Genomic DNA, 27016 nt, shown 5'->3' on the forward strand with positions numbered 1-27016 from the left:
TCGCGGCCGATCGTAGGGCGTCCAAAGCAGTCCAAAGGCAGGATAAGTGTAATAAGCCCTTTACATTCGCGGCTTCACATGTGGAGGGCCCTTTATGATTACCAGTTACCACATTGTCAGAAAATTTTATCTTTAAGTTTTGTTATTTATCACTTATTGCTAGAGAAATTGGATTTTATCCCTTTGTTAGACTAACGAAAGTAATTATTTTTATTTATAAATATAATTTACACTCATGTATTTAGATATTATCATGTATCGTTAGTTATATTTTAAAAAATCCCGCCCAAGCAAACAACTTCCTCCTCTGTCATTTTAAGATGGCCGACGTTCTGTGAGAACCCTGTTCCGTTTTTTGTTTCCCCTCTGGCCCCGCCGCCGTCAGTGTAGTGTATCGTTCGCCGCAAGAGAAAAACTGATATTGTGCAGCAATTTGCTGTTTTTATTACTTTTTTCCCTTCCAACAAGTAAGTGCATCAAATTTCTTTTGAGTGCTAATCATTATATGTGTTTTATAACTACGGAAAGTGTCCATGTTGGAAATTTACATCTCCATAAATGTGACTGTGACGCATAGAAGGAGTGCCCCTTGCAGCCATTTTGCCTGAACCGGCGACACGATTCCGCGGCGCGGTTAGCTATCATTCCAAATTTTATACTCAAAATTATGCGTTTCCATTAGTTTATATTAACAACGATTCTACAGTTTTTACGACAGGAGTTGTTCTTATTAGTGAGCTGAAACTATCCGTAAGTCTTTGAATTTGGCCCGTGTACATGCTTCTAAAGTCTAATTATATTTTTGGAGTCTCAAGTAAATTGCAGATTGGACAGTTTTGTAGAAAGTTGCTATATATAGTTAAGATTTTAGTAAAACTTGCTTGGATTTTGATTTATCTAGCAGCAGGTGTATTGAACTTTTCTAAGACGTAACCCTAACCAGTGATCATACTAGTGCGTCGTAATTTCGCCGTGCGTAGTCGTGCCGTTATCAATGTCGATTCGATAACGTATAAAGTCATCGGATTTATTTGCTAAGATTCTCAAAGATTCAGAAGCATACTCGTAATACTCGTAAAGTCATTAAATTAACGGTGTTACGTTTTTATTCTGAATGATTCATTGCGGCCGAATTTCCGTTGTGTAACTAGTAGAGGCTGTTGGGCAGAGCTTGATACTTACTTACTGTAGAGCGTTGGTGTGTCACGGCCCTTGCTTGCGTTCACCTCAGCGAGATGGACACGTGCGTGACATTGAGGCGGGGGCACACGACGCCCATAATGCTATTGTCTGTCAGATATACTCCTTTTAGGCATATAAGTAATGCAGTTAACATTTCTAATCACTTTCTCTGACTGCAATATAAGTGTAAACTTGTTTTAAAACATTCTATTTGATTTTACACTGGAACCTGGGTTCTCTGCTTAGTTCAGAAGGTTAATATAAAACACCACCAACTGCTCATCAATCATAAGAATTTCATAGAAGACATTTTTATAAAGTAAAATTTATTCAACAGAATGATCACCTCATGTTTGATATTGAATTAGAAATGTGTGTCATTACTCATCACATCATGAGTCACTCTCATAAAACTACTGAAGTCTGACTTGAGAAAGAGCTTGGCATATTAAAAATTCTACATACAGGTGTGGTCCTGTGCAGCTCAAGAGATTTGATAGGTGCTAATTAAAAATAATTGTCACCATGAATTTAAACTAAATGCTGTAAATTATGTATCTGATAACAACAATTAATAGAAAATTGATGAATCTAATTGCTTAGTAGTTATTAATGTTTCCATTATCTGGCCATATTTGTGACTTCAGTGAAAAGGCACATTGATGGTTAATGTTAGTTTCATTTCTAATTAAATTGCTATAATAGTAGTGTATTATTGATAATTACCAACTTTTTTGGTTAAAAAAGGTATGTTTAATCATGAATAAACTAAATCATAGAAATTAGTTCTCAAACAATTTGATCAAATGACACATAAAACCAACTGTAAATAAGATCTCACTGTGAGACTGATCACTGCGATAAAGGAAGGAGGAAGTGGCTCTTTCAAAAACAAATTTGCAATACTATATGTATAATACTATTTGACGGCCTGTCTGGCCTACTGGGTGGTGACCCTGTCTATGAAGACAATGGTCCAGGGTTCCAAATCATCCTGGTAAGGGCATTTATTTGTGTGATGAGCATAGATATTTTGTTCCTGAGTCATGGGTGTTTTCTATGTATAAGTATGTATATATATATATATATATATATATATTTTTTTTTGTCAGCCTTATTAAGCTTACTTTGGGACTTTCAATTTGTGTAAGAATGTTCTATAATATTTATTAATTGTATAATTTTGAGTAGAAAAATTTGTAGTATTAAGATTACTTAGAAATGAAGAAAACATAGGTTTGTGTGTTGTATTCTGTCTGTCTGTAGATTGATAGAACACTCTTAAAGAAAAAACAAATATATATTAAGGTAGGGGGGAGGCTTTGTATATAGATTGGTGTATGTCCATCTCCAAAACTTAACATTTCCACCTGCCAACTATCAAATTTGGTCTAGTACTTTCACATTTATAATGTCTTACTATTGATTAACACTGCCTTTTATATTTGGTTTCATTACAAAAAATACTGTTATCCAAATTTTGATAATCAGAATCTGTAATGTTGGTTTTATTTATAATATATAATGTTATAACATAACATCATGTGGGTTCCACCACGACCACATGACCTACTTGTGTAGGTATGTACCTGTGTACATACAACTATTTTCCTATTTTTACGTGCCCATTAGATGTTAATGCAATATAGCCTAGCAACACGACATGGGTGGAAATACCTATAGGTATATGCATAGAGGAGGGGTAGGAAGGCACCTAGAAGCAAGGGAAGGAGGCAGGGCGGCATCGGTAGGTAGGCGCCGCCGGGCCGCCGGGCGCGGTGCACGGAGCCGGGGCGCGGGTGGGGCGAGGGGTGTGTGCAATCGTCGCGCTAGTCGTATTTCGTCTGGAGTGTTTATCCCGCGTCGGCGGATCAATACCGGTGGCGCAGTGGCGGTGGCCAAGCGACGGCGCGGCGGCGGCGCGAGCCTCCGAGCCCGAGTCTGTGAGATGCTGTCGAACCGAGCGGACGCCGCGTCGATGTCGCGTTTGGCGTGAGGGGTGCTCTTTGAGCTGTTCAGTTTTACACTGCGCCAGTGCGCTCGTGGCCTCTACACAAGGTGCTTTCCACATTCCATGATGACAAATACCCTATCTGCGATTCGCTTCGGTGAAAGTGACGCCTAACGATTAGTCTTTCTGAATGATTAATCTTTCACGCGAATCTACATCGTAGCAATTCTAGGTAGTTGAACTAGACCCGTAACTTGATTGCAGGGGCATCAGTGAAATAATCCTCTTTCATCGTCCACGATGTCCGTCGACAAGGAGGAACTGGTGCAGCGCGCCAAGCTCGCGGAGCAGGCCGAACGATATGACGACATGGCGGCCGCGATGAAGGAGGTGACGGAGACCGGCGTCGAGCTCAGCAACGAAGAGAGGAACCTGCTCTCCGTCGCCTACAAGAACGTCGTGGGCGCTCGACGGTCCTCATGGCGCGTCATCTCCTCCATTGAACAGAAAACCGAGGGATCGGAAAGAAAACAACAGATGGCTAAAGAATATAGGGTTAAAGTAGAAAAGGAGCTCAGAGAAATTTGCTACGACGTATTGGTAAGAAAAACTTCTAGACGCTTGTTTGCCGATTTCATTAACATTTCATTAGCTCTCAGATCTCGATTCCGAGAATCTTATTTGTCATATCTGCCAATTAGCGGCAGTTACGGAATTCGTACCGAAATCGAGTAGGATTAGCTCGAGCGGTCGCCTACGCGGGTGACGTCATGCGCGTCGCCAATTCGAGGGGTGATGCAAGCGACAAGTTGTCGTGTCGTGGTCATTTCCTCCGATCGGTACGTTTCGGCGGCTCATGGGCGTTATAGCGGCGTGCAGGGCCGCGCCGGGCGCCGGGCGCGGTGCGGCTTTTCCGAGGGGGAGGGGTGACGTATTGCGCCGCGTCACTGCGCGCGCTCCTATCCCGTTTTCGTTCGTTGCCCTGTCGAGATACCATGCGCATATTGATGTCATTTTAACCATTTTAATAATAAATTACTTTTAAGACATACTAAAATAATTTGTTAAACATTACTATTAAAAATTATTTCAATTATATCAGGGCTGACTTCTTAGAGCTACTGAAATGTTTTAATTATTCAATTAGTTGTTATCAACAATTAATTAAAACTTTTTTTTTTTAGGGTTTACTTGACAAGCACCTTATTCCTAAAGCTAGTAATCCAGAAAGTAAAGTATTTTACCTTAAAATGAAGGGAGATTACTACAGGTACCTTGCAGAAGTGGCCACAGGAGAAACCAGAAATTGTAAGTTTCATTTCAAAATACTATTAAATTTTCCTCTCACATGATTCCCCAACAATAAACTTAAATATAAAAAAAAATACAGTTATCTTTTAATTTTATTGGTAACCAGTAACATTTTATCATGAAATCTCCTATTATTGGGCTTTTACTTCAGTTCTCTCTAGTAAACTTAAATTTATATTACAGCTGTTGTAGAGGACTCACAGAAAGCATACCAGGATGCTTTCGAGATCAGCAAGGCGAAAATGCAGCCCACACATCCAATCAGGCTTGGGCTCGCGTTAAATTTCTCCGTCTTCTATTATGAGATATTAAATTCACCAGACAAAGCGTGTCAGCTCGCCAAACAGGTCATTATTTGTGTCAGTTTAAGCATAGGCTGTGCTGGCTGGCACGAGTGTAGAGGTTTCGTGTAACATGCTCGCTTGTTCTCAGCTGTCGTGGAGGACTCGCAGAAGGCCTACCAGGAGGCGTTCGACATTGCGAAAGCCAAAATGCAACCGACCCACCCCATCCGGCTCGGTCTCGCGCTCAACTTTTCAGTCTTTTATTACGAGATTATCAACTCCCCTGCGCGAGCGTGCCACTTAGCTAAACAGGTTTCTGACACTGACACTTTGGCTTGCAGTGTGCCCGTGCCCGCGTCGGTCTCAATAACTCCTTACTAACATCGCGAAAAAACAAATTTCATATCTGCATGGATTTTCTACCAAAAAAATATTTTTTAAATTGTATGGACGACAACTAATCATTTTGAGCATGATGGACATGTAAAAAGCGATTAACCTCTTAATCCTCGATCCAGCCAGTAACAGTGTTCTTGTTGTTACTTAGACATTTGGATTGATTAATTCGAAAACAATCAAAGGGACAATTAAATTCATATTCACTTTGGTCGTTTTCAAATTAATCCATTCAAATATAGTATGATGTAAATTTTGTTGAATTGTCGAGTGCTGTACGGTTGTGGGCGGTAAGTAATAAGTTCCTGGTGTTGCAGGCGTTCGATGACGCGATCGCGGAGCTGGACACATTGAACGAAGACTCTTACAAGGACTCGACGCTGATCATGCAGCTGCTGCGAGACAACCTGACGCTGTGGACGTCGGACACGCAGGGCGACGGCGACGAGCCCGCCGAGGGCGGCGACAACTAATGTCTCATCCCCTCCCCACATCCAATGTTCTCATCGGTGTTTTATAAGAAAACGAGTAACATTCGAGAACGCCGCGCGGGCCGGACTCCCCGCCCCGCAGCGAGCCGTCGCTTGTAAAAAAAATGTTAAATGTCGTTCGCAGCGGACCTTCACGTTCCGTCTAAATGTTATGTGTCATCTTTGACGGTTTTGTATTTCTGTATTTACACTGGATTACAGATATCGAGCTGACCTGATGAATATAAATATTTATAACTTAAGTTATTAAAATTACGGTTTCTTAAGTTAAAAGTGTTTTCCTTTCATATTATTAAAACTTGCAGCCTGGTCGGCCCCCAATGAAACATTCCTTTCGCCGCATGTCCGCAGTGAAATGGAGTTTATGATGGTGAATGTTATTTTAAAGAATATTAGTGATTACATTTGTTAAAGTGCGCCCAGTGTCCCGTTAAAGTTAGATTTCATTATCGACCCGCTAACTGTAATGGCTGTATTGAGTAAGGGCACAAAAAAGTTGTTAGTGTCTTATGTGGTTTTGTGATGTCCTCTAAAGTTTTAATTATTACCAAAGGAAAACTGATTGTTGTTGACATTAACCATTTTGTTGTGCCCATCATTGATTAATAATTAGCATTCTGAATTTTTCAGGCATTTATTAGCAAAATAGTCTTGTGATGGACATATAATTGTAACATTTCTGCTGCATTTTATCAGCCATTAATCTATTATATTTTTCATGTTTTCACCAATAAACTTTTGTATTAAATACACTTTTTAGTTTTAGAATCAACAATGAAATAAACCGCCACCTTATTAACCCCTAAGATATTGTTTGTCTAAATGATTTTATCTCTTCTATATTGCAGTAATCTCCTTGCGGCAAAAGTAATGTAATTCGTTACCGTTTCTCCCCCCAATAGTTGAAATGAGAAGGTAAACGTCTTAATTCGCCATCAGCAGGTTTTCCAAAAACTTGTTATACCTACTACACAATTCGTGAAGCCCTTAATTAATTTCATATTTTGAAATCAAATTTTTGATATACTGTTCAAGTTCCTGTGAATAAAGCATTCAAGGCTGCTGCAATTTTTGACGAGTGCTAAAAGGGCAATTTGTAAAAACAAATACCAATCGATTACCTGTGTCATTGGCTTTCGACGCATGCGCCAATTGCGTTATGATGGACCTTCGGGAATGTTAGATTGTGGTCCTGTAGTCCTCTTTCTATGCTAAGTTCCTATACTTGACATTTCTGTAGATTTTTATTAGTAGTAATACAAAAAACAATAAAAGTAACTTAAATTTAGGAAAAACTAAGTTCAAAGGTGAACTTATCCCTTTAAGGCATCTCTTCCAGTTAACCTTTTGAGTAGATGAGGAGGAGGTTTTCGCTTGATTTCGAAAAGTGGACGTTTATTTATGTCACCGCGCAATTAAAAGAGCTGTCATTATCAAGCTGTCTCGAAACAAACAACCATTATATCCGTATTAGTAATCAACAGGGGTCGGACAAAAAGTGCGGATGACGTAAAAATGACGTACTTAATCTTGCACACAGGATGATGTTTGAGTTTGTATTTAAACTTCCGTGTGACATGTAGTAACAAAGTAGTATTAATGAAGTAACAAAATAATCGTAAATAAATCCATGGAATTAATAATACAGGTGGTAGGGTGATGTAGTGAATAAAATAAATTTCACGAAACTTGTTACCATAAGGTATAATTATTTGAAATTAGTTAGAACAAGTCTGTGGGATCCTCAGATAAATAGGTTTAATAGTCAAAAGTGGGAACAGTAGGTAAGATTAGCAGTATACGTGTTTGTCACGTACCTCCAAAAACGGAAAATTGCCACAATATTCGAGTAAAGATGACATTTTAGAGCGTTTTCTTATATATTAGTAAATATAAATTTTAGCTAAATATAATCGTGAGGATACAATAGCTAAACAATAACGAAGTCAATTTATTGTTCAGTCAGCGTCAAATACTTCGTAGCAGTCAAAGTAGCCAAATAGTTCGGTACACCATATATTTAGTATGGTGTACCGAACTATTTGGCCACTTTGACTGCTACGAAGTATTTGACGCTGACTGTTCATCTGATTGACAATGTGTCAGTCAAAAACGTACTTACTCATTTCAAGTGGCGATATCGTTTAATAAAGAGGTCAATAAAGAGATTGATAAATGATACGTGATAATTGTTTATGAAAATCAAAAATACTATTTGAAATCATCCTATAAGTGGTTTGACGTCATTCGCACTTTTTGTCCGACCCCTGGTAATCAAAATAACAAGATTTGAGAAATCTTAATACATTGCAATTTTATGATAATTAATAACTTTACACTAGATGAAGGAATATGGATAATTTTGCAAGCTTATATTAATTTTCATTCTTTCTGTTGATAGTTTCATAGAGCTGAAGTTAGAAAAACAAGTGCACTCTGTTGCACGCAACCTCGAGCTCACCTCGAACTTGCTGAACCAAATAGATACTGTTTAACTCGCGCCACTGCACTGGAGGAAAATTCGCCTGTTTAAATACTTTAAATGATAGCTTGTGACATGGCGATCATTAGGCATCGTTGTGTACTGGCGTTATTATTTAGGTGTTAGCTAGCTAGCTCACCTAAGATTTCAAATGTTTTGTCTTAGAAAGCTGAAGTCGATATAATTATAATAGCAGAATGTGCGACGGTAGGAGGAACTGTCCATTTTGTACGCATGAGCCAGGATTCTGTGCGCAGCACCACCTATTGAATTAAGACTCGTGCAAGTTTGGATTTACCTAGATATATTTGATAGTAACATTGGTAACTATTTGTTCACTGCTTCAATAAATAAATGATAAAGAAAACCGAGGAAAACTAAAGCAATGCCGCTGTCGGCGATAGCGCCAGAGTGCTGGCAGAACCGATGCCGAAAAGAGTATCCTACTTACTTCAACCTTAACTTGAAACTTCATGGTCTGGCCGCCAACGATTGTACCACAACAATCAGGAAAAACCAATGCAAAGAACACCAGTTTTTTTACGTTTCTTGCTGTCCTTCCGTTCCGGTACAAGGTAGTAGTTCAAATAGATGGCGTTACGCGTTACGTTGAAGAAACACGATCTATGTATTTTGAAATACATAAATATGCGGTTCAAAATACATATATCGTGTCATTCACGACGACATGTGCCTTGACTTGTATTGTCATGTTATTAAAGGTTGGATTTGACGAACCTGCGCGTCATCGTGGATGACACAAACTGATATTCCACCTGTCCAATCTCTTGGTCTAATGTATATTTTTAATTAATTAATTTATTTATTTATTTCAAAAGACAACAATGGTCCATAATGGTTAGTAACATTTAAGGTTTAAAACTAAGTGTTAGTAGAACAAATACAAAAAGACAAAAAGAAAAGCGAAAAGTACAACAACAATAACAAACAAACAAACATATTTGCATCTCACATTTTGTTTAACGAAAGAGATACGCGATGTACCTACATTGGACAAAGAAATTTGATTGGACAGGTGGAATACCGTCTTTAGTAAGATTAAGCTATTAGCAGAGGCTAATTAATTTTGTATGAAGACTACTGCCATGTCATGCCATACCATACGTGCATATAACGGTGGCACGATACTTCAGGTTAAATGTAGGTATGTTTCCGAATAAGCATGTGGCGGGTACGTGCTCGGATGTGCTTGCCAACAGCGACACTTAAACCCGAAATAGGATAGCGAAGCGTTTGACATGTCTCTGTTTAAACCATTAGTAGACGTTATCGCGTTATGAATAAGATTTACGAATGGTCAGCAGTTAACTGTATCGACGATTGTACTGAAGGAACTAAGTGTCGGAAAAGATTATGACGCCGACGCGACGCTAACTTACAAGCCCCCTCCAGAAGGCCTACCGCGAAAACAGAAATTCGTAAATTGCGGGGATCTTTCTCTTTTACTTTCACTAAGACGTGATTAGAGTGACAGAGAAAAAATGCCCGCAATTGACGAATTTCGATTTTTGCGGTAGGCCCTCAGACTATGTGCGTGAATCGCGGAGCGAACATAGCGCGACGTTGACGTAGACTCCACACTCGCACAACTTCACGGCGATTTCGCAGTTTGGTTCGCGGCAAGATGGCGCCGAAGCTTCAGCTGATCGGATTTAGTTTGCGGCAAGGTACTGATTCAAACTGGGAACTGTTAAATTGATTTTTTGGTTAATCAAGTTCGCACCCAATATAACCAAGTAGCTGCCATATAAGGTTATGACAGTTCAGATTAACCGACTCGTGAGCGAATCGCGGCGTGAAGCGATCGCGACTGTGGAGTCTTGCAAGTTCGCGTTTCGCGTCTCCTTTGACGCGGGCCAAATACCGACAAAAAACGGGGAATAAAGCGTGAACAATCTGCGAAATCGATGCGAGGGCCCTCCACACTCGCGTTCGCGGCTTCGCGCCTCGATTCGCGCACGAGTGTGGAGGGCCCTTAAGAGCTCATCAACGTGCTCACTAGCGCCACTGGAAAATAATTGTGATTGTTTAAATTTAGCGATAGGTATTTAAAAAAGGGGGCCGCTACGTACTGTATTTTGTATTTAAGTATCTATGTATTTTGAATATAGTAAGTTAAAACGGCCGTTTTATTTTGAGTTCGTAGATCGACGAATCCAGCAACATAAAAACTATTTTGATGTATTCAAAAGGTACTTAAATACAAAATGTGGTACGTAGCGGCCCCCTTTTTTAAATATCTATCGTTAAATTTACGTGACATTAACGTAAGAACCTAGGCGTTATTGACGAAGTGAAGTGCGCTGTCTATGATTAGATTTTTTTCTCAAGTATTCTAGGTATTGTAGCGCCACCTATTTATGGCAGGGATCGGAACCGGTTTTTTTGCAAAAAACATGGAAATAACCATATATTTCGGTTTATTTTATACTCAAAATGTAGGACTGACTTGTGTTTTTAGATAACGACTTCGTATTATTAGATTGCCCGATTAGGAATGAAATAATTAACAAAGAACGAAAAAATACCGTTTTCGTTCCCATACAAAAAATACCGGTTTTCGATCCCTGATTTATGGTTTTTTGTCGGACACTTTTTGGTATATGGAGATTTTGTTCCTTGCCTCTACCTTCCTTACTTTACCTTAGATACTCTAGCGCTACTCTGGAGAGATTTGGAACTATTATTTATAGCTGACCGCTGGACACTTTTGCAACAATTCTGCGCAAGGAGTTTCTGTTCCTCGCCTTTACCTTCCATAGTCTGAAACTTTGCTCCGTGATCGTTAGGCCGCTTGAAGACGGTCGGTCGTCCGGTGAAAACACCGGACAATGGGGTTGGCAACTGTCAAAGGTTTGCATAGATGGCGCCATCATAGCTTGCCCCTGTCTCTAGTTATGTTCTATGAGATTTGGCTTAAAGTACTGGAATCCAGGTCACAAAATTCCAAAAAAAAAACAAGAATTTGACACAATTCTAGGGATTGACAGGGCAAGCTATGATGGCGCCATCTGTTTAATACTTCGACCGGCCAACCCCATAGAGGATGTTACGCAAAACTTTGCGTAGAGGGCGCCTCGAAAACGGCATGAGAAGATTGTCAAATTGTGTTGTATAAAAAGTTAAGAAGTACATTGCAATAAAAATGAGAAAACTCAAACAATATGATATTTCTCAATATGAATTTATTGTTATTATTTAGTTATTATATAGTAAAATAATTAGATAGATAGGTACGTCCAATCGCTAGCCCACGCATTACGAGTAGAATGTTTCGTCCGTAGGACTTGGTAAGTATAGGATCAAGCTGTGTTTACTTTGGCGAAGGAATGCGTTATCAAGGCGAGTGACAAAACAACTTGTTTGCATTTCCCGTACCTTCACCATCTTTTAGTTTAAGGCGATACAATAAGTACTAGCTAAATCTAAACTATACAGTTCTTAGCCATTGGACAAACCCTGAAATGCCACATAGGGATACTTCTCAGGAATGCTCTAAGTGCTAACATTAATATTTTTTACTATCAGAACAAAATTAAAATAACAATAATCAATTTTCAACGAAAGATATTTCCAATAATCGACGGCAGTGTTTTTGACAATAGCATAATTTGTCAAAAGTCAGAATCGTTAGTGTCAAAAATAAAATAAAAACCGGTCAAGTGCGAGTCGGACTGGATTATTCCCACTTGTTACCACCAAGTTGTTACCAGTGGTAACTACTGGGAATTTGTTCTCACCTTTTACAGTAGTTACCACTAAATCCAGTGGCCAACTCGATTTGGTGGTAACTACTGGGAATTTATTTTTCCAGTAGTTACCACCAAAATTTGGTTAGCGGTCAATACTAATAAAAACAGTCTAAATATAGAGTGCTTTAATCAATAATTAATTAAGTCGAATGAATTATAAGTTAATTAGTTATTAGTTGAATTATAGCTCGATTACTGATTCAGTAAACTGCCTTAAAAATCATCAAAAATAGTCGATCTTTGACTGATTTGTTTTTTTCGTTCGTATAATTGTGATTGTGACGTTATTTATTGAAACGGACCTTATTGTCGTTGGCGCTTACGACATTAACAGCGATGCTCCTATATAAATACAACGCTGCGCTACGCAGTGCGGCGTAAGCGCCCTCGACAAAAGATTCAGGTTTCATAGATAACGTCACAATTAATTAAATTTACAATTAATAAGATAAATTTCAACCAAACGTTAATTTCTCTTTAGCTTTTAATTTTATGCAATTGCACCGGTTTTAAAATTTTTGTTCACTTTTAAAGCAGTTAACTGAAACACTAATCGACTTATAACTATTTATTAAAGCACTCTTTATTTATACTTTACCTACTATTTCTATAGTACTGAACTGTAACAAAATTTTGGTGGTAACTACTGGGAAAAAAAATCCCAGTAGTTACCACCAAACCGAGTTGTGACGTTATCTATGAAACCTGAATCTTTTGTCGAGGGCGCTTACGCCACACTGCGTAGCGCAGCGTTGTAAACAACAAAATGTTGTTACAGTTCAATACTAATAAAAACAATAGAAATAGTCGGTAGTAGTTACCACCAACTCGGTTTGGTGGTAACTACTGGGATTTTTTTCCCAGTAGTTACCAGTGGTAAAAGGTGGGAAAAAAAATCCCAATAGTTACCAATGGTAACAACTTGGCGGTAACTAGTGGAAATAACCCGTCGGACTCGCGCACGAAGGGCTCCGTACCATTATCTATAAAACTGCAAAAAAATCATGTCTGTTGTATGGGAGCCCCACTTAAATATTAATTTTATTTTCATTTAATTTTTTATTTTTAAAGTGAATAATATAACTCCATAATCTGTGAATATTTCAAGGGTCTACCTGTTGCCGTTATTATAAATATCGAGCCAAAAAATCACGTTTGTTATATGGGAGCCCCCTAAGGTGGTTCGATTAGGTTACCCAAAGCTTAAACCTCACTAGATGGCGCCACAATTGCAAATTTTGAGTTTTAATTTTTTTGTGGAGTAGTCTTTGGTATTTCTATACTGTAAATTATGTTCAGCGCACTCTTTAAATAAATATTGAACTATTAAAACAAACATTGAACACTTCATTGTACAAAAACTACCCCTTAATGTCGACAGAATGTTTCTTGACTCTATTTCTAAGTATCACTCACACATTCAAACAGTCGTACTGGGATCCTTGTAGTAGACAATTTGGCACAGCGTGAGTAGGCTTCAATAGCGTTGCGGTATGTACGTGGAAATACATGCAAGAGGATGTGGGTTCGAGACTCATTATTTTTTTTTTTGTTATCAGTATTATCAAGTGCTATTAATAAATTATTTTATGAGAAATATGAGCGTTTTTCCATAAAAATATTAAAAATCTGATTCTCACACATCATGATATTTTTGGGTTCTTCCAACTCAGAATCACTAGCATAATCAATCCTCGTGCTATAAAAACCCAAAAATTTGTATTGAAATTTTAGTTTTACACTGAAATTTCTTTCACTCTAAAATGTGACGTAATGGTATGGATATTTTAGGATATCTTTTTTTAATGCTATGGTGGAGAAGATTCTAAGTAGAATGAACCTAAGAAAGTCCACATTTGTTAGTCAGATTTTCCGGTATAAAAAAAAAAAAAACCCTGTTTTCCCTTACTGCCCAGCCTTTAAAAAAGTAGGTACTATTTTACAGTAGAATTAAAACCTTTTTTTACGATACATTAAATTAAATTACAGTGAGTTACAAAATTGCATGGCCTTCTATTTATAACCATTATAAAAAGAAATGAGATATTTACCATGTTTGTTTATATTATTGATTTCCCGATATTTTGACACAACTAGAAGTTTCACACAATGCCTAGGGATAGAAAATTATTTATTTATTTTATTTATTGTCAATTTCATTCAACGGATCACATCATATCCAATTTATGTGTTTATGTATTGCATTGTTTTCTACCTAGTTAGTTATTAAATTCTGTTACTGCAATAATCTTTATCTACATAAAATATACCAACGAAAGTTTAATAAAGTATATATTATAAAATAATAAGTAAAATGAAGTACACAAAATCAGGAATCACATATGACAATATCATTCAAAATCGCCTCCTCTGGCTTTGACACAGGCCCTGAAACGACGAGGCCAGTCATCAATAGCGGCACGCACGATTGTCATGTCTAATTCCGTCACTGTCTTAACTATGGCCCGCTTGAGGGAGTTAAGATTTGTGTGGGGTTTAGCACAGGCTTTCTCCTCAATAACCTGCTATATGGCATAATCCAGGGGGTTAAGGTCCGGGCTGGAGGACGGCCAGTCTTCGTGGGCAATAAAGTCAATTTTGTTCCTTCGAAACCAGGCTTGAGTTGTTTTTGCCTTATGTGCAGGAGCTGAGTCCTGTTCAAAGATCCATGGCTGGTTTTGAAATAGGGTGTGGCTTAAGGGCTTCACTATTGGTTCGAGAACGGTTTACAGTTTCTGGTTTTCACACCTTTTTCACAGAAATGAATCTGTGTTAGCCCTGAGTATGACACACCCAAAATCATGTTTGGCGGGTGCCCACATTTATGCAACGCAATAGGGTTGTTTCCATCTACAAATCTTAGGGCATAATTGCATCCCAATAAATTCTTTTGGATTATAAGAACACGTTAAACTACTTTTAGGGGACCTGTAATGACCATAATTTTGTAAATATTGAATTTAAAATATCTTTTGGCACACGTCACGTGACCAAACTCGAAACGTCATTGAAGATTCTGATGACGTCTCGGATTGACACTGTTGACAGTTAGGCGATTAACAACAAATGACAAATATCAGTTGACAGTTCGTATCTTCTACGTGTGTATGTAGTTATGTGTCAAACCATAAACTGTGACGTCACACAATTTTCAAAGAGCGTTTTGGGCGCGAAAGCATCTGTCAAAATATATTTTGTTAATTTAACATATTTAAAGCCGTTTTTAGTATAAAAGCTGAATTTTAAGGCAACTTTTAGTTAATAATACGATTCTCTTTTAGGCCCCAATTCATTATAGATACGACGAGATAAGCGTTATGTGTGGTATATAATTATAGCTCACAAATCCACCACATTATGCCATTTTTTATTTTTTCGGTAGCATTTGTTTTAACGGGAATAAAGAGGTTGCAAATCGAGTAGCAGAACTTCAGAACAGATATCATTTGATATTTACCAGTCGCTTTTCGGTGAAGGAAAAACATCGTGAGGAAACTGGACTAATCCCAACAAGGCTTAGTTTTACCCTCTGGGTTGGAAGGTCAGATGGCAGTGGCTTTCGTAAAAACTAGTGCCTACGCCAAATCTTGGGATTAGTTGTCAAAGCGGACCCCAGGCTCCATTCAGCCGTGGCAATATGCTGGGACAACGCTAGGAAGAAAGAAAGAAATCGAGTAACAGAACTTAGTAACCAACTAGGTATAATAGTTATGATGTAAATGTCATGTTGGAGTCATATATTAGCCAACTAATTATTCAAGATCAATACACTTAGCTCCCTTAGGTATTCGCCTAAGTACAATCTCGGGCATAATTGAGTTTTATAAAAATGTACTAGTTTCTAGGTCATATTTTCTATGAATTGGTCATTTTTGTAAACTCCAATTACAGTTACACTTTTCCTGGTTTTTCGCGGACCAGAATATCGATGATTTTTGTAACTTGATTTAGACGTCGCTATCATTTCCAATCCAAAAACACATAAAATCACAATTCAGAACATGCGGCAGCGTTGTTTTCTATCAAGTACGTCAAGCACCAGGGCGGCTACCGGGAAAATCGAAATTCGTCAATTTCGGGCATTTTTCACTGTCACTCTAATTACGTCTTCGTGAGAGTAAAAGAGAAAGATCCCCGCAATTTGCGAATTTAGGTTTTCGCGGTAGGCCCCCAGGTCCTGTCAAGTTTCAGCAGTGTTGCCAGGCGAGCGGAAGAGAATTATCGTACTTGAGTGTCAATATTATTGTACCGTTGAAAAAATAGCGTACGCCAATCAAAAAGGCAGCCCCTAAAAATGTCTAGCAAAATAAGCTTAAATTTCCAATTAATAATAAAAAAAGACAATTTTCGTCTAAATTGCGCAAAAAATCTGTTTATGTTTGTGTATTTTTGGGATAGACTCAAACGGTATATAGGAAATTGAGACATTTTAAACTTTAAACTTACACCAAAGAGCGAACACCCAAAAGATACTAATAATTTTAGCCTATTTCTGAGAGAAAGTGTCATATTTTGCTTCAAATTACTAGACTTTTAAGGTGGCATCATCCAAGGGCTGAAATTATAGTACTTTAGTGTACGATAATGCTCTTTGGAACATTACGTCATACCGGGGCCCAAATTATCGTATATGTACGACAATTATCGTACGCCTGGTCACACTGAGTGTCAGTGTCGACAGAGTCAGCTAAAAACGCGTCAAACATCGCAACGTCGCGCCGATGGCCGTCCGAAGCATGGAGTGGCAACGCCGCAATGTATTTGTACACGACATTTGTCACACACACATGAGTAAAATTTATAAAAAAATAACGTTGATTATTGCATGATTTCTGTATGAAACAAAGTTTTTCTATTAATTTAGCGCAAATGAATATTCGAAAGTACATAGATGCGCAACTATTTATGTAATAATATTGTGTAATTAATTAATAAATAGCGATTGTTTTTTGTATGAAAATCGAACCACCTTATTCTGTTTTTTAGTATTTGTTGTTATAGCGAGAAAATAAATAAATCATCTGTGAAAATTTCAACTGTCTAACTCACGGTTCATGAGATACAGCCTGGTGACAGACGGACAGATGGACGGACAGCGGAGTCTTAGTAGGTAATAGGGTCCCGTTTTGAGTACTATTTGAGTACGGAACCCTAAAAAGATAATCAAAAAAGTCAAAGAAGGTTTCATACTATTCTATCGAATTTGTTAATTTCTTCGTAACCGCTACTACTACAGGAAAGGAAAGGAAAGGAATAGCATATTTTGGCGGCAAAATATGTACATCCATGAAACTTTGTTTTCTTGGTACTAGAAGTGAGGATCTGCCGAGTCCTATCAGAAGTAGTCGGGAACAAATATTCGTGCTCCTGCCACAAATAAATGAGTTGTGTAATTAAACTTTCTATGTTTTGTAATGACAACAAAAGATGTTAAACCGCCTACAAATTATCACATTTTCCAAAGGTTGACTGGTAGAGAATGCCTTATAGCAGTAAGTCCATCTTTTGTACGATTGTATTTTCTTTTGTGCAATAAAGATTAAATAAAAGTTTTCCAATTGTTTTTGCTGATTAATACCTACACTTGACTTGAAATATTTTATTTTTATTTTTTTCAACAAAAAAAACATACATATCTCGCAAAATATTGACCCTATACGTATATACGACACCTCACTCTTCTAGTTTGTAAAGTGTGAATATTTTAAAATGATTTAGTCTTATTTTGCCTGTAGGTACTATACACCGGTTGTTATGATACTTTGTACCTCTATACTGGTTATACATACCCTAAAGCATATGTACATTTCGGTTTTATCCAATTATAGTTAGTACTAAATTGAATCATCCGCACCCAGTCCGCACCTTGTCTAGTAATTACAGTTTCTAGACCTGTAAGAATTAAATTAACGACACTAAGAAACTAGATTCCATTCATCAGTCTTTATTTGGTCTTATTATGGCATTTACATAATATATATGGAGCTACATATTTAGTTTTTCCCGTTTCTTAAAGGAAAGTCAGAAGTCAGTCATATGTATATATACCTACTTACATATATAAATACCTAAAAATGCAAAATAGTTGACAATTACACATGCAACAAATATACCGTCAAATGTTTAACTATCAATATTAGGTAACACGAGAGTTGTTATCCCTTAAATATTGGCGAGACTATGTAGTAGTAGATTAGGTATTGATATGATAACGATAATAATATACTTATTAAATGTCCTGATTTGCTCCGGGCAAAGACAGAACACACCGAGAAATTCAGTCCTAGAGACTCATATTATGTACCTACTTTAGTTATACGCAATTTTAAATTATCAAACATTTTCTTCTTCACTTGATCGACATCTAAATGTAAACTTTTGTTTCAAACATGGCAGCCATATTATACACAAAACAGGTCGTAAAACTAGCGCAATTAAGTAAGTCGCACTAAACCCTAGATTTACTGCAGTCATCGTATCACTAGGCAGGGAATGCTTAACTGTCTCTATCAGAGATTCCGAGTCGTATACATCTTCCGCGACAGAATATACCGAGTACGCGTTTACAATTGATCGCGGCGCACACAACACGATATACACTATGATTAAGCACAGAGACAATTTTAACGCGGACACCACTTCTTCACTTATTTCACTGAGCGTTCTCCGCGCCTTTAATCGCACAACAATTAATGCAAACGCCAAAGTCATAATAAAGATGGGTAGAAAGAGATTGAACAGCGCAATCAATGAATGCATGTAAAATCTGTGATTAGAATCGATTAAGGTGCATACGATTGTGTCATTTCCTAAATGGACTGTTGTGGCCAGCGTGAACTCGGGTACACTTAAGGATGCAGACAATATCCAAACAAACATACTTGGCCGGGTAACTAAAATTTTAGTGTCAGTAAGCCGGCGGTAGTCCACGTTCATCGTACGAGGTGGCGTCGAGGAGTCGCTGCTGGCTGCTACTAGACTGTGCCGAGATGATCTTATTTCTTCATCTTCCTCTTGAGTGCTTCTCTTAGCTTTCCACCTTGCCGCTTTAACTTCTAGATTAACCGTAGCAATGGCATGTAACGCTATTGTGGTAACTAAATACAAGGATGCCGTAGCCGCAAACACGCTGAATCCTTGGTATGCAACACAACCGCCGTTCCCAAAAATCCATGACCTGTAGTTATAGGACCACATTTCTGGTCCGATTGTGGTTACGAGAAGGAGGAGGTCCGCAACAGCTAACTGTATTATAAGTGCGGAGAGACCTAAAAAAGAGGTGACAATTAGTTTGGGTTTAAGACTGAGTAATAACAGTAATCTTGTTTTGAAGGATATAAATGTACCGTTTATGGAGCGGGCGAGGAGCGCAGAGAGGACGGTGCAGTTGGTGAGAGTGGCGGTGCCGGCGCCGCACGCCAGCCCGGCCGCCAGCGCGAGCGGCGGGAGGAGCGGCGCGAGCGCGCGCAAGGGCTCGGCCATGGCGCGCGTCGACACTCCGGGAGCGGGTCGGGATCAATGACTCGCAGGCACTGCGTCACTCGACTCGCGTTCTCCGCCGTCCCTCGGTATGTTTTTTTTTTCAGTAGTGAATCACCGCACATGTGTATGCGAGAGAGCGCTCTCCTGCGACTCTACATAAGTTACACTTTTTAATTTCACTTTTAAATTTAACGGACACATTTATAGCTGTTTATTAAGTAGGCTGATGGCGTGTATTTACGCACCGAGGGCTCAGCCGTGAATGTGCGAATGCGAATAACGTCGATGCCCTGCATGTAGTTAATAAAATGAAGGAAGCACTATATAGCTGTTTCTGCTCATTACTATTCAATGGTGGCAATCGCCGAATGGACTGTCGGCGTTACTACTTAGGTACTTACTTACCTACTGCTGTCCGTTTAGTTGTACATCATCAGTAATTACTCTGCAAATCTCATATACAAAATGAGATCTCATTTATAAAATACGAATATTATATTTATAATGCAAGTAGCTATTTAGTACAAAATTATTTTCTTGACGCTTTGTTTCAACACACACTATCATTGTGACAGGAAAATGCGACGTCAATAATTTAATTTGCTGAACTGCACCAGCTCGTAAAGATTCTCTTAATTCTTCAAAAACTGATGAGAAAGTTGCATTTTATCCACAAGAGTGATGGCAAAGTATTTTAATTGTTGCAAATTTTGAGTTGTTTCCTCGTGTTGGCTGGAAGAATTAACTTTTAAGTGGTGATATTGAATGATAAATATTGAAAATAGTTTGGTTAGATTTTAGTTGTACCTTACATCTTACAGTTCATATTTTCCTCACGTTGTTGTGGGGAAATGAAAGTTTTGTTTCACTTAGTAGCAAAGTTTGTTCAACCCTCTTGAAAGTCTTGAAACCTTCACAACTCGCAACTTACAAGATTCCATTCGCTACGCTCGTGGTTCAAATTTTGGGATCTTTCATTTGCTCGGGATCAATATAAGCAGGAGGGGTAAAATAACAACTCCCCCCCACCCCTCCCGAGAAATAAATTGGTTGTGTATTGGTTGACGGTTACACAGACCTTTTTCGAATGTTCTGATACGGTAGAACCCCGATAGCTGAAATGCCATAAAGTTCGTGTTTACGAGTTTTCGTTTTATAGAGGGTATCGATTTAGAGGAGTCCCTTTAGGTTTTTATTCGTTTTAAAGAGGTTTAGAGTTACATCAGAGGTAAAACGCATGAGACATTCGTATTAGAGAATTTAGAGAGGCAACTATACAAACGCGTAAAGTACAATCTTCTATTTGCTTCGAGTTACCGAGATTTGTTAATAAATTACTGCGAGATATAGAGGTGATAAAATAATATGTCTATTTTGTCGAGTTATTTTTGAGTCATCATTACATTTTTCGAGTTGTGGAGGAAAAAATTGTACTGGACTGGATAACCGTGAAATGAATCGATATTAAATATGTTAAAACGGGTCACTCACGTCAGAGGCGTAGCGAGGGGGGGGCTAGGGGGGCCATGGCCCCGGGCGGCACATAAGAGGGGGCGGCAAAAACGGTATTTAAAAAAATATTAAATTAAGAAATCAATATTTTCAAATCAAGCCACGAAGCGAACTAACGCACCGCGGAAGCGAACAGCGCGGGGCGGGTGTGCGGGGGCGGCCAATCGCTACCGGAGTGCGTTCCAAATTACCGACGAGCTTACACGCTTGTCCGCTGGTTATAGGTATAACCTATAACACGCCTATAACCCTATATGACGTCACATCAAATTTAACACAGCGCCCTCTGCGAGCGATCTACAGCCGGGCGCCCTCGGTGCCATCATTCGTTCAAAAATAGTTGGGCGTAGCCCGATAAACGTGGCGCGATACGCGCGATTCAATGCCGGGCGCCTTCGGTGCCCTCATTTTGAAAGTGTCGGGCGTAGCTCGACGTACGTGTCGCGCTGCGGGCGCTTTCGGCGCCCTCATGCAAAAGCATCGGGCGTAACCTGATGCATTGGGCGCTTTGCTGCTGTACAGAAGGCGCCCTGCCACAAAAATAATGTAAATGACTTTAATAGTTATTTTCTGCCCTCCGGGCGGAAACCGTCAACTTTGCTCCCGCTGCGCTAAACAAAGTTGCCGCTTTCCGCCTCCGTCGAGCAGAAAAATAGTATGCGCACCACGGGAAGATGCTCCCTTGGGACACAAATAAATTTGTCTATTTTTTGCTGGAGGCGAGAAGCGGCAACTTCGTTTAGCGCAGCGAGAGAAAAGTTGAAAATCCTGGAGAATGGAAAATATTTAGAAGTGGAAAAACGTTTTATCTTTTTGTATGTACGATCATGTGCTTTATACTTCCCGCTTAAAGCTTATGACCGTAGCAAACGACCACAGCTATCTTTTGAATATTTTTGTGAATATTGAATATACACAATGGGAATCCGACCGATGTTAAAAGTGTATTCTTGACCGCATGTTTAGAAACTAAAATGTCATACAAAGTTTTCTAAAATCGGTCTTGTTAAAGATAATAACAATTCTTGTGAAAATTCGTTTTTGTAATAAATCAGTAAACTACGGAACCCTAAAAACGCCTTTATGGCTGCGACAACGCCAGCACTATGTGGCCTTACTAAGACACATTAAAGTCTTAAAGGAAACTCGCAAAATTTTTGTGCAAATAAAAAAAAACTACTATTTATTCGGTGTAAAGTTTTTTTTTTGCCAACATGTAAAAATAAATAACGTATCGTGTGCAGAAAACACATACACACACTTTTTTTTTGCCGAATTTGATCAAAATACAAATAATTTTTTTTGCTCCTTAAGACAGGAATACGTGGTTAAAATCTGACGGGTTTCTCGTTCGTACAGTGTAACTGTAATTGTGTAATTGTGTTTTAGTTTTTGAAGATATTTTTTGTATTTTACCTTTTCCAACTAACTTTGTCTTGTCTATTAACTAGTTAGTGAGGTCACAAGTTTTACAAATAAAATGTTATACAAAGCTTTTAATAAAAAAAGTTGGACATGATTTGAAAGCTTATTTTATACTGATAAAATGCAATATATTTTTTTTATGTAAAGCTCGTCTTTATTTACTACTTGTTTACTTTGAGATTGTCGTTAGATGCGAATACACGCGAAATAAAATAAAATATAACTTCTTTTTCGAATATTACATATGTTTGAACCCGGATCCGTCCTTAAACTACGTCCAAAAGAGAGGTATGGGCATTGTGAAAGTCATCTCGCTCTGTGTGGTAGGGCACAGAATAGCGGATGACATTCCAGATCTAGAGCAGAGCCCAACTGGGGAAGTAAATAAATAAGTAAATAAATATTATAGGACATTATTACACAAATTGACTAAGTCCCACAGTAAGCTCAATAAGGCTTGTGTTGAGGGTACTTAGACAACGATATATATAATATATAAATATTTATAAATACTTAAATACATAGAAAACACCCATGACTCAGGAACAAATATCCATGCTCATCACACGAATAAATGCCCTTACCAGGATTTGAACCCGGGACCATCAGCTTCGTAGGCAGGGTCACTACCCACTAGGCCAAACCGGTCGTCAAGTACCTCCACCTTACAGAAAACCGCAACCAAATAAGACTAGACCCTACTCATTTATTATTATGATTAGTGTTGTGTTCCTGCCGGTGAGTAAGGTTGGCAGACCTCAGTGAGGGTGCGGAGTGTTAGGGTCGTCAACGCGCATGTAACTCCTCTAGAGTTGCAGGCGTACATAGGCTACGGAGACTGCTTACCATCAGGCGGGTCATATGCTTGTTTGCCACCGACGTAGTATAAAAAAATGAATACTTAATGCAAAACTGTATCTATATTTTTTTTATCAGTAAAAATCTTTGTGACAGAACTTATGACCTGACTAAGTGATATTGATCATTAATTGGGGCGGCAAATTTCTGATCGGCCCCGGGCGGCAAACACATACGCTACGCCGCTGACTCACGTATTCGACTTACATTACGTGACTGACCCGTTTTAATATATTTAATATGTCTGTGTCTCATGCACGGAAGTTTTGTTATTAAAAGAATCGATGTTTACTTTTAATAATATTAAATATTTCGAGCTATGGAGGTTTTTGGGCGTTGAAGGGAAGAGAATAGCATTTACCTCATGTTAACGTGAACTTCACGTATGTGCACGATCCTCTACATCTATTGTATTATAAGGCAGTGTCTTACATGAGCGAATAACTCGCGAACGCGAAGCGGCGCGGCGCGGGTTAATTCAATCCTTTGATACCTATGGAAGTGTCCTACGTGGGCGATCTCCGAATGCCGATGGCCGCCGCGCCGCACCGCGCCGCGCTGCGCCGCGTCGCATTCGCCAGTCATCGCTCACGTAAGCTGCTGCGTAACAGTGTTAACACTCTGGCCCCGCAAATATGTATTTGCACTTTTGCCAAGGAGGCGCTTTTAGTCCCCCACTTCTCACATAGCCAATGAGTAGACCATCACCCTCATTCGAACGCACACGTACACTGACACCAGAATGCTAGAGTCAGACCAACACAAGTCTGCAACGATTTTTATAACACACGCAGTGCATGTGTTATTTATAGGTCAACATTTCATAGAAGTTTGACGTTTAAAATAACACTTGCACTGCCTGTGCTATCAAAATCGTTGCAGACTTGTCTTGGTCTGACTCTCGGCCCGATTCAAAGAATGAGATACGATAACGATAAGTTCTGGTTTAGATAAGTTCTCATTCAGATATCGTTTCTATGTCGTATAATTGAGAGAAGCAGTTTTATTCGGGCAACGTTAACGTTAGAAATGTCGTAGGTAGATAGATCTTATTGGGATCACAGCGGAAATCGAAATAACCGTCAATTTGGACATGAGTCGTTCAGTTATCGATCTTTCCAAAATCTTAAACGTAGACACGTTTAAGATTTTGGAAGAATGAAATCATTCTTAGAATTGGGCCGTCCATCTAAACAATGTCATTTAGTTATCGATAGCGCAATACATGTACGGACAAGTACGAATAGGCCTTCATATTTCAAATGAGAAATTTAAAATCAATTCGCCATATTGTTAATTTTATTGAGGTAACCGTCTTTTATTAGTCATCGAAACTGAAGCCTGGCAGTTATGACAAAGGGTTTTCGCCGTTATACAATTCCCTGGCTCAAAAACGGACCGCATCGTAATTAGTGTGCTAACAAACCTTACGGACTTTCTTTCTTTCTTTTATACAATAATGTTTGTCCTGAGCGCCGAAAATATTCTGAATAGCAGGCTAACGCGCGTGCTTATTCTTGTAGGTAACTTGTTTTGTATTCTCGGAATGAGTCACAAAGCCCTTGATAAAATTGATAAAGAATATGCGGGCAACTGGACGTGTTGTCTGTTTTCATATAAAGAACTGATAAATATCGATATCGGTTTAGAGTTATGCGAGTGAGGGAAGGGTTATTGTGCGGGTTAAACAGCGGATTAAGTAGCGAATGTAGCGATCGCGCGTTTTTAGGAGTGCTTCCGTAGGTCGTGCGGTATTTTAGGGACGTGAATGTTAAATATGCTAATACAGAAAAAAATATTTTTTAAGAAAAAAAAAAACCGACTTCAATGAGGGAGGCCGGTGAAAGAACGATTATTGTTGATTTTAGATTTCATACAATGAAATTAAAAAGACAGCTTAATTCCTACGCCTAATTATGTAGAAAAGGTATGTTTTTTTTTGCCACTGCATCCACCTTGACACATTTCAGATTTGCCCTATGGTTGACTGATAAGATACCCGCAATAGGGTATTCGACTGTATTTAAGATAAATTATTTCACACCATGCATGAAATAAAGCCCCAGATAATTATTAAAAAAACGAAATAGGATAGAAATATAATAATGTGCCTTGAAAACCTAACTGCTTGGCAAAGAGTACAAATTGCCAAAAGTGAACTATGCATCATTGAAGAGTTCCGTTCTGTTCATCATCAGCAGTTCCACTTCATCAAATGTCACTTCTACAAATGTAAATACTTGATTTGTTAATGAAAATACTAAGATCACTATATATATGCCTTTAACATTTGAGGAGTTCCCTCGATTCCTCATGGACCCGATCGTCAGAACTCGAACTTGACAAAAATTTGTCTTGAAAATCTAATTTACTTAACAAATACAGCGAAGAGAAAAAATCGCCAAACCTTTACTATGCGTCGTCGAAGAGTTCCACTCTGATCATCATCAGCAGTTCCACTTCATCTAATGTCACTTTTTTTAATGTAAATGCTTAATTTGTCAAAGAAAATACAAAAATCACTATATGTATGCCTTTCATATTTAAAGAGTTCCTTCGATTCCTCATGGACCCAATCGTCAGAACTCGAACTTGATAAAAAAATCGTTTTGAAAATTAAATTTAATTAACAAACACAGCGAAGAGGAGAAATCGCCGTTTGTGTACTATGCGTCGTTGAAGAGTTCCATTCTGATCATCATCAACAGTTCCACTTCATCAAATGTCACTTTTTTAAATGTAAATGCTTGATTTGTTACAGAAACTATATGTATGCCTTTCACATTTGAAGAGTTCCCTCGATTCCTCATGGATCTCATCATCAAAACTGAGTTTTGACAATAACGGAACCAATCTGTATATATATATAAATTCAAACAAAAAAATAATTTTCAAAATCGGTTCAGAAATGACGGAGTTATGGAGTAACAAACATTAAAAAAAAAAAAAAACACAAAAAAAAACATACAACCGAATTGATAACCTCCTCTTTTGAAATCTTGAAGTCGGTTAAAAAACATTAAAAAGGTGGCGGATAGTTCCGGATATTCTTATCACCACGGAATATTAGTGATTTCAAAATGGTTTTCGGGACTATCCGATTTCTGAAATTACCCGAATACACCTTACGCATTTAATGTCACATACACATAACGCAGGTGTGTAATGCTTAATATAATTATAAAAAAACTATCATGCCTTTGTTATAATGCCATTTGATATATTATTATATGTTATAATGTATTTTTTATTATACGTTTAAATTGTTATACCTATTGCGATTTCATCTAAACTGTCTTTGATATAATGCCTATTGTAATATAATTTTTAAGTAGTATACATACATCTTTTATAATGACTTAGGATATATAATATTTTTGTATAACGTAATATTTTATATTATTTTTATCAAGTATAAATACATATATTGTATAACATATGTTGTCATATTAAATTATAACATAAATTTTACATATTTTTTATAACAAGTAGAACCCAAGTAATTTTTATAATAAGTACAGATTCTCATCCCACCTAACCCAACCTAACCTATTCTTTCAAGGTTTTTTATTATGCGGGGGCCGCAGTTCAAACCTAACCTAAACCACATTATTGCGAGGTGATTTATTCTACGCTTCTTTTTGCTAGGTAGTTGGGTCCAAATTCATTTCGTTGTCTTGTTTCTGAATACTCTGTAATGCTTGAATCTAATAAATAAAAAAGTTGAGTCCTATTTGTATGTCTATCTAGCTATAGATTATACACTCAGCGTCAAAAAAATCGCACATCTCAATCGTTTGCGTTCAAGCGGTATTAACCCTTATATTATGTAAGGAAAAGTATGACTATGTGGCCTTATTTGAAAGGTA

The 27016-nt window shown here is 38.1% G+C and overlaps 1 protein-coding gene and 1 pseudogene across 4 annotated transcripts; one reads left to right on the plus strand and one right to left on the minus strand.

The window, feature by feature from the left end:
- Positions 1 to 309: 309 nt before the first annotated feature.
- Positions 310 to 6421, plus strand: LOC133518892 (14-3-3 protein zeta). Of its 4 annotated transcripts, none has more exons than XM_061852667.1 (5): positions 310 to 467; positions 3398 to 3733; positions 4318 to 4441; positions 4877 to 5040; positions 5442 to 6421. In XM_061852667.1, the coding sequence occupies exons 2-5, from the start codon at positions 3434 to 3436 to the stop codon at positions 5595 to 5597; spliced, it is 744 nt and encodes a 247-aa protein (XP_061708651.1). In that variant the 5' UTR covers positions 310 to 467; positions 3398 to 3433; the 3' UTR covers positions 5598 to 6421. The 4 variants fall into 4 exon arrangements, with proteins under 4 accessions (XP_061708651.1, XP_061708648.1, XP_061708649.1 ...); XM_061852664.1 differs by lacking the exon at positions 4877 to 5040 and adding an exon at positions 4628 to 4791 and having other exon boundaries at positions 311 to 467; XM_061852665.1 differs by lacking the exons at positions 310 to 467; positions 4877 to 5040 and adding exons at positions 590 to 750; positions 4628 to 4791.
- An 11377-nt stretch (positions 6422 to 17798) lies between these two features.
- On the minus strand, positions 17799 to 20404 carry LOC133518894 (uncharacterized; annotated as a pseudogene).
- Between the last annotated feature and the right edge of the window lie 6612 nt (positions 20405 to 27016).

The sequence above is a fragment of the Cydia pomonella genome, chromosome 6, assembly GCF_033807575.1.
Source record: "Cydia pomonella isolate Wapato2018A chromosome 6, ilCydPomo1, whole genome shotgun sequence".
NCBI classification, from domain to species: Eukaryota; Metazoa; Arthropoda; class Insecta; order Lepidoptera; family Tortricidae; genus Cydia; species Cydia pomonella.

Bases quoted from the DNA above. Each gene is read 5' to 3' on its own strand.
- LOC133518892 (XM_061852667.1), top strand. From the start codon at position 3,434: ATGTCCGTCGACAAGGAGGAACTGGTGCAGCGCGCCAAGCTCGCGGAG. The intron at 3,734-4,317 runs GTAAGAAAAACT...TTTTTTTTTTAG, and splicing joins AAATTTGCTACGACGTATTG to GGTTTACTTGACAAGCACCT. The intron at 4,442-4,876 runs GTAAGTTTCATT...GCTTGTTCTCAG, and splicing joins CACAGGAGAAACCAGAAATT to CTGTCGTGGAGGACTCGCAG.